This window comes from Hippopotamus amphibius, chromosome 4 (assembly GCF_030028045.1).
Source record: "Hippopotamus amphibius kiboko isolate mHipAmp2 chromosome 4, mHipAmp2.hap2, whole genome shotgun sequence".
NCBI lineage: Eukaryota > Metazoa > Chordata > Mammalia > Artiodactyla > Hippopotamidae > Hippopotamus > Hippopotamus amphibius.
Genome location: NC_080189.1, coordinates 179,552,687 through 179,560,966, shown reverse-complemented (window position 1 = coordinate 179,560,966; position 8,280 = coordinate 179,552,687). Strand labels below are relative to the sequence as shown.

At 40.2% G+C, this 8,280-nt stretch overlaps 1 protein-coding gene across 2 annotated transcripts in view; it reads left to right on the top strand.

The window, feature by feature from the left end:
• The first annotated feature begins 20 nt into the window (after positions 1 to 20).
• ATG2B (autophagy related 2B) overlaps positions 21 to 8,280 on the top strand; it is a 77,499-nt gene continuing 69,239 nt past the window's right edge. For both annotated transcript variants that reach the window (XM_057732479.1, XM_057732478.1), the window contains exons 1-2: positions 21 to 604; positions 7,181 to 7,343. In XM_057732479.1, coding sequence (XP_057588462.1) covers positions 443 to 604; positions 7,181 to 7,343 — 325 coding nt within the window. In that variant the 5' untranslated portion in view covers positions 21 to 442. The remainder of the gene's footprint in view (positions 605 to 7,180; positions 7,344 to 8,280) is intronic.

Below are 8,280 nucleotides of genomic sequence, written 5' to 3'. Positions count from 1 at the left end.
TTGGAGTCCGGTCTCGCGAACGCGCCGGGAGCGCGCCCTGCGGATGACAACAAACTCGTGGCGCGGCTGTGGCGGCAGCGGCGGTGGCGGTGTCCCCGGCCTCAGGCCCTGACGTCTCTTCGCGCGTTCTCTCGCACCCTCTCTCTGTGCCGACGAGGACCCCCACCTCGGAAGTCCCCGGGCTTGGGGCGACGCGGGCTCCTCCGCGCCTCGTCCCCGCCAGGCCTCGCGCGAGCGGCGCGGCACAGTCGATGGGGTGTTCCTGAGGGGTTCCCGGCGCCGAGCGGGCATGGAGGGGCCTCCCCGGGCTTAGGCTCCGCCGCAGCCTGGGCTCGCCGGCCGGGACCCGAGACGCCGCCGCCGCCTGGAGCCGGAGCCCTAGCCCGGGAGCCCAGGCCGGAGCCGCCCGCAGCCCCCGCCGGCCCAGCGGCCAGCCCTCATTATGCCGTGGCCGTTTTCCGAGTCCATCAAGAAGAGGGCCTGTCGGTACCTCCTGCAGAGGTACCTGGGCCACTTTCTGCAGGAGAAGCTGAGCCTGGAGCAGCTCAGCCTGGACCTGTACCAGGGCACCGGGTCTCTCGCTCAGGTCCCGTTGGACAAATGGGTAAGAACTGTCGGCGGCCAGCCGGGCGGGACTCGGTCTTCTCTTTCGGGCCATTCGAGCGCGTGTCGTCCAAGATCGGTGACGTTCAGTCCTCCCTGGGGATGGTTTGGCTCCCAGTGGGGCAGGACTCCGAGCAATGTGTTCAAGCGTCGTTTAATCTGTTTCTAGCAAGTTGGCGCTTCCAGATCACGTGTTGCAGAAACTTAACAGTTTGTCATGGAGTCTACACTGTGGAAATCAGTGGAGTCAGTGGTTTGCTTTTTTTTGGGGTGGGGGTGGGGGGGCGGGGATGTCTGTGAAGCAGGCTGAAAGGGGTCCATGGAAGGAGGTGACCAGTGCTGCCCCTTTGGGGTAGGAGGGGTCACGGAGTTCTGTGCAAACAAATTGTATTTCATGGGATGACACTCCGGAACGATTAAGGATGAGGAGGACCTTTGAGGATGTCAGAATGCCTAGGTATTCATCTATTTATTTGGGGTTGGTTACTTGCACACCGCGGCCTCCGTACAGCGTTTGGCATCTGGAAGAAAGTTAGGTGAAGGCCTCCTCTGCAGGTTTGCCTGCTTTTGCTTGATGATGTGTTTATAAGGCCAGTCGGCGAATGGTTCTGTGGCCCTAATACTGCTGCTTGGTTGTCTGTTTGCTTCACGTGACATCGTAAAAGCGGGTGTTGCAAAAGCGCTGAAGCTGCAGCTTTGAGACGTTTATAAAGCTGTTTTCCGCCTGTCATCTAGAGGTTGTGAGTTGACTCCTCTTAACAGGAGCGTCATGTATAGTTGTACCTGCATCTGTATGTTTTCAGTGCACAGTATTTTACTTCATGTGTATTCAGCCTTGAGTTTGGCAAGAATGGAGTGGCTCTCCCACTTCCCCCAGCGCTATTTGTTCCTATAGAGTTTGCTGCTTACAGTTTGAATTGGTTGTACCATTCTAACGTATTACTATTCTAAAAGCATTCCAACACGGTTTACATTTAGGAAATCATCAATATAGGTAACTTTCCTGTGGAAGGTGGGCAAAACAAAAGGAAACATTTTTTTTTCTTGATTTAAGCTGTGTGAAAAGCTTTTTTTTTTTTTTCCTTTTATGTAAAAGTGTTTTAACAGAGGAATGACCTCTTCAGCCATAGAAACCTGAAAGACACAAATTATGGTGACACCTTATTATGACCCTTAAATTAATTTGTACTGGTATAAATAAGCGTGTAATTTTATCAGCAAGTGGATGACCTAAACTAGGGAGAGTACACAGGATAGTGGGAAAATACTTGGCTTGAGTAGAAGAACCTAGTCCCAACCCAGGCCAGCCCATGCTGCCACAGTTAGTCACGGGACATTGGACATAGTAATTCACCGGAGTTCAGTAAACATTAATGGAATATCTACTCTATGCCAAGTACTGTCAGGGTACTGCATTGCTGTAATTCTTACCAAAAGATAGGGATTCTGATGGTTATTTAAAAATTCATTGACTGTACCAAAGCCTACCCTTTTGCTACAGTTAGGAATAGGCTATCTTTTAGGAGGAGAGTTGAACATTTATTAACAGTCTTTTATGGGTCAAATGACTTTGTTGCATTATTCTTTTTAAATTTTTATTTATTTATTGAAGTATAGTTGATTTACAATGTGTATATGCATTATTTTTTTTTGACTTTAATGACTTTTCACATTAACCCTATAACGTGGGTATTGTTTACATTTTACAGATAGAGTTAAGTAATTTGCCTCAAGTCACACAGATAGCAAGTGGTATAGTGAGAATTCACGTCTAACTCCTAAGCCTATTATTTCTTCATTAATCACATGGCATCAAGCCAAAGGAAGAGCAGTTAATATAATTGAGCATTTGTTTATTTCAGGCACTGTGCTAGGCCCTGTCATTTGTGAGGTTTTATTTAGTCCTCATGGGGAAATCGGCAGTGGTAATATTTGAATTTTACAGTTTGACTTCAGGATCATTGGAAGAATAACCTATGGTGGGACTTAGCCTTGAAGGATATGTTTTGTTCTTCTTCTCGAAGGTGAGGGATATGCCCAGCCAAAATGATAACGTCAAATAAAGTATCCAGTAAACATTGGCTATTGCTGATTCCCTTATTTAATTATAGTGTGCTGTATTGATGGTTAAGATAAATCTTGATGTGACATTTAGGTATAACGATTTAAACTTCTGATTCCAAATTCAGTTACTTTTGACATTTGATTTTAAGGACTTTCCATGACAGGAAAAAAGATACCTCACAAAGATTCATAGATCCATGTGGGGGCATCCCATCATCGACAACATTCCTCATGTTTCAGTTCTCAACCATCAGTTATGCTCAGGATTGTGTTGAAATCACCTGTGAGATTCCCTTCTTCTTGATCTCAGTCATTCTTGCTAATTAATTGGGAGATGTTGCATTTATGTGTGTGTGTGTACATATATATAAAATTAACTTTAAAACCCCCTTTAAAAGCTTCGTTTAGAAGACTTTAAATTTATTGAGATAAATTTTCATGTTTTCAAACCTTTGTAACCTGTATAGTTAATGACTTTTAAAAAATAGTTTTTAATAGACATTTTTTTAGCAACAAAATCATGTAACGGTGGAAACATTTCCAAACATAATTTTAAAAAATATTCTCTCCATTGTACAAGTATCCTTTGAAAAGCAGCTTCTTTTCTCACTCATTAATAAAGTGGTATCTTTACTTTGAAAAGACAGATTAAATGTGTTTTGTTTTTTGGAGTATACCTACTAGGTAGCATGTACTACTGATAGCCATTTGTCATCACATAAAAGGTAGGCATGTTTAAAATTCTAATCTTTGTGATGAAGATAATTGCTTATTATCTTTAAATTCAACTCCTAAATGGTTGGTCATATAAGAAAACCCAGGACATCAGAAAGTTGTTGTCATTTTCTGTCTCCCACAAAGATTCTACTGTTTAAAAGATCTGTTTTTCTTATGTGGACTGTATGCTCAAGTGTCAGTGGGCTGAAATGGAACATCCTACCAAGGGTACCACTCTTCACTCTTCCCATTGTGGAACTACTATTATTCTCTTTGTACCAGTCAGATGTACGGCCTGAGTGAAAGTGCAAATGCCCATTTGTATATTAAGTATAGTACAACTTTTAAATCTATTTTATCTTTATTTGAATTCTGATGCCTCAAGTTAAACTAATAAGGATGTATTCTTTTCCTGGTTAGTCTTGTGGTAGGTATTAAAAAGAAGCCTATAACTTAATGTTTGCTTTTCTTCATTCTGTCAAGCGCACCTTGCATCATTCCCTAACAGTGTTCATCATTGTGCGAGGTAGGCACTGTGGGAAGCAAAGAACAAGAGTCAGCATTTATAAAGTGTTTACTTGGTACCAGGAGGCATGTTGGTAGCTTTACGTGTTATTTCATTTACACTCACAAATTACCTTAAGAAACTGGTACTATCCCTATTTTATGGGTGAGGAAATTTAGACTCAAGTTAAAAACTTGTCTAAAGCCAACCAGCTAGTAAGTGACTGAGCTACTATGTTTTAAAAGACTATGTTTTAGAAGACTATTCTTCAAACATGTTTGACCAATTTTCATTAAAAAAATTTTGAAACAATAGCATATTCCTTGTGTATTTAAAATTGACTTAAAAATTTTTTTATTATAAGTTTAAATAGTTGTAGAGGATAACTTTTGTTGTGTTGTAAATACTGATAGAATAAAAATATAGTTTTTTTTACCCAATGAGACCTAAATACCTACCATTATATATTTAAACATGCTTGATCAAGGTCATCATTAATAGTTGGAAATTTAACATTGCATGTTTTCCCATTGAACTCATGTCTGTTCAAGTTCCTCTGCAAAATTTATTGTAATTTGTATATTTTGTGCTTACATCTTTTATGGATCATGCTGTCATTTCTCTGTAATAAAAGCATATAACTAAACTGAAATTCATCATCCTAAAAATTTGGTCACAGTTAAGCTTTCTTTTGCACTAAGTGAATATTTTCTAGTGTAGCATTTTAATTCCCATAATGCTTTCTTCACTATTTTTTCTTTTTTTTTGAGTTTTTTAGTCATTTTCTTAGTGGTTGCCCTAGGGCTTGCTGTATTGATCTTAATACTATCTCCTTCACATAGTCATTAGGCTTTAAGTGTTAAATTTTTCCTCTGGATTGTTCTGTTACTACAATTGTAAGTGCAGTTGATCAAAACAATATAAATATGTTATACATTTGAATAAGTAAACATCAAAACTTTTATTGGAAATATATTTATTGGTGTTATGGGTGTGTTTCCCCCTCTTCCCTGATTTGTTCATGTATCCACAGATGAATATACTTGCAAGTAGAATTTGATAGGGTTCAGCATAAATTTCATTCTAAATTTTTAAAACAGTTATAAGCTTGAGAAACACTGATGTCATGAATAAGTAGATGAGAATTATAGGGATTTTGCAGTACAGTATCACTTAGTTCTTTGAATTTCTCTGAGTAGCAATGCCAAAAATATGTATAAGGTGGGGAAAGACCAGAAAACTTATTGCTAGTCCTGCCTGAAGATTTTTATATCCCAGGCAGTACATAAGGGAGAGTTCAGGAAGGGGAAAAGACATGCCTATTTTGGCTCAGTGGAAGAAGGGAGACTCTACAAGGGAATATGGGAAAGGAGACCCAACATGATGCCACTGCTTTAAGTACCCTTCTCAGGAAGGTCCATTTTAGGAAAGAACATATTTGGAGATTGGGAATCTGAATATTTATAACTTAAAATCATCCATGCCCATGTACTCTTTAGGAAGTCCGTAGGATCCCACAGACACCAGTGTGAAGAAAGCCTATTAAAGTAATAACTCCAGGGACTTGCTTGGCGGTCCAGTGGTTAAGACCATGCGTTTCCGCTGCAGGGGCACGGGTCCCTGGTCAGGGAACTAAGATCTCACATGCTGCAGTGTGGCCAAAAAAAAAAAATTAAAGTAGTAACCTCCAATGATAGAACGTGAACCAGTCTAGATCTCAATGTTCAACGTTAGGTTTATAGACAAAGAATTACGACACTACCCTTATGCAACATAGCATACAGGAAGCACCTTTCGTGTAGACTGGCACTTAATAATTATTTGTTATTTTAGTTTAAAAAGTATATTGTCTGTCCAAGAAAAAATACCCATTTAATTATTCTACTAACTATATATTTACATCCATCCGCCTTCCTTCTGTTGTAGTTAAAACTCTACTGAAATTGCTCTCAGTGGGATCCCCTACACCCTAAATGTCACTAAAATCAGTGGACATTTAAAAATCTTTAACTTCTTGTTAGTTTTTGTTGCACTTGACCACTTTTATGTTGTCTTTCCACAATTTTCTGGGACAAGAGGCTCTCGATTTTCTTTCTACTTGTCTGCTTTTTTTTTTTTTTTCCCCCCACGGTTTACTTTGCAGGTTCCTCTTTCTTAAATGTTGGTGTTTATCAGGATTCTGTCCTAGGCCTCTGTCTTTTTACTCGACATTAGTTCCCAAAGGCTGGCTCTCCTCACCCCTTGGCTTCATTTACCCTCTGTGTTTATAAAGCTCTTCTGTAGTACAAGCCCAGATGGCTCTGCTGAGCTCTAGACCTCCTAGACATCTCCACCACCATATCTGCTCAGATACCCTCTTGGGAACCGAGTTCTTAGTCTTCCTCTTCCTGTCTTAGTAAACAGCGCCGCTGTCTAAGCCGTTGCCCAAGCCAGCAACCTGGGAATCATTCTTCATTCCTTCTTGTCCCTCATGATGCCGATTAATTCTACTTCCTAATATATTACAAAAAATCCATCTTTCTCTTCCTCTCCTCACTGTCACTATCCTTTCCAAACCAAACTTTAGTTTCTCTTACTCATAACAACCTTTCTGCTTGAGTTTTGCACTCCTCCAGTACACGCTTTACATGACAGCAGGAGTGGCTCACCAAAAGTTCTATTCTCATCCTGGCGCCCTTGCTTAAAATCTTTCAGTGGCTTCCCATTGCCCTTGAGATAAACTTCAGACTCTTTAACATTAATTACAAGGCTCTTTGGATCCTATTCACCCTTATCCATGTGGCCTTATCTCTGGCTCATCACCCTGGCATGCTACACTAAAGCCTAAAGCAGCTTTTCCCCTCCACCCAAACACTCTTGTATCTCACATATGTGTGCTTGCACTCTCTGACCTCTGCCTTCTGTGAATCCTTCCATGTGCTATTGTCTCTGTCTGGACCACTGTATCTGATTAACTCCTCAGCCTTCTGCTCTCAGCTTTAAATAGTGCTTCCTCAAGTGGCCTGCCTTGTATCTCCAGGTTAGGTTCTTTCACACGTTCAAATAGTACTCAAATAGTACAGTGTACTTCCTCTGTCATGCAGCTTATCACACTTTAATTACGTGAGTCTTTCTGGTAAGCTATTTTGTCAGCTTAGTGCAGACCAGGAATCATTCTTATCTTATTAGTCTCTGCTTTCTTTATCCTTAGTGCCTGACACAAGTATGAACATATTTAGCATCTCTGAATAAGTTAACAATTTTAAGTTCTTGTTCTTGTGATTTCAAAATGCACTTGTTTTTTCTCTTTAGTGTCTCAATGAGATCCTGGAGTCAGCAGATGCGCCTTTAGAAGTCACTGAAGGATTCATACAGTCAATTTCTCTGTCAGTTCCATGGGGCTCCTTGCTGCAGGATAATTGTGCACTGGAAGTGAGAGGATTAGAAATGGTCTTCCGACCCAGACCTCGCCTAGGTAGGTGTATATTATGTGTTTCTGTTTGTTTCTATTTTTACTTTTCGGAGATTGGCAGAGTAACCTAATTGCATTAAATTCAGTATTTAATTTATTACTTTGCATTGTATTTGTGAGATTTTCAGTGGATAAATGATGAGGACATGGTCTATGTAGGGGGTGTGTGATTGTATCTTTAGAGTTATTTCTCTATTTAGCTACAGAAACCTTAGTATATAGATGATTGGTTTAATTGTTTGTTACCAATTATCTAAAGTGACTTATGCTTTTTTTTTTTACTTGAAGTATAGTTGATTTACAATGCTTCAGGTGTACAGCAAAGTGTTATACATATTTATATGTTTATATGTGTATATATATATTCTTGTTCAGATTCTTTTCCATTATAGATTATTGTACACTATTGAATAAACAGTGACTTATGTTTTAAAGATTCAAAGTATTGTGCCAGAAAGCAAGGAAGTACTCAGAGATTGATGGAGAAATGTTTAAAGGACACAGGATTGGGCTTGAAGGGACACCCATTGGCCAAATCTGGAAAACTTGAGCATCAGAAAGGATAATGACAAGAATGGATTTAACACACTAACTAAACCCCCAAGTCCATGTCAGTACACTTAAGTAAAGAAGATGTAAGAGGGGCAAGGAGAAGGGAAAGCTCTTCATTGCTAGTACCTATAAACAAAAAAAGAAGAATATCACCACGTTTTCAGCCACCATAGTAAAAATTAACGCAGGAGAGCATCGTCAGTGCACGCTGATACCATTTGGTGAAGAATTGTTGAGGAGCTTGGTATTTAGATAGTATCCGAATATCTCCCACTGTTTACATATTATTTGTAGAGGGAAAGGTTTCTCTTACAGTGGAGAAAATTGACAGTCACCACCATAACTGAGTGATCAAGCTTAACCTCATCAGTGATGTCGAACTGACATC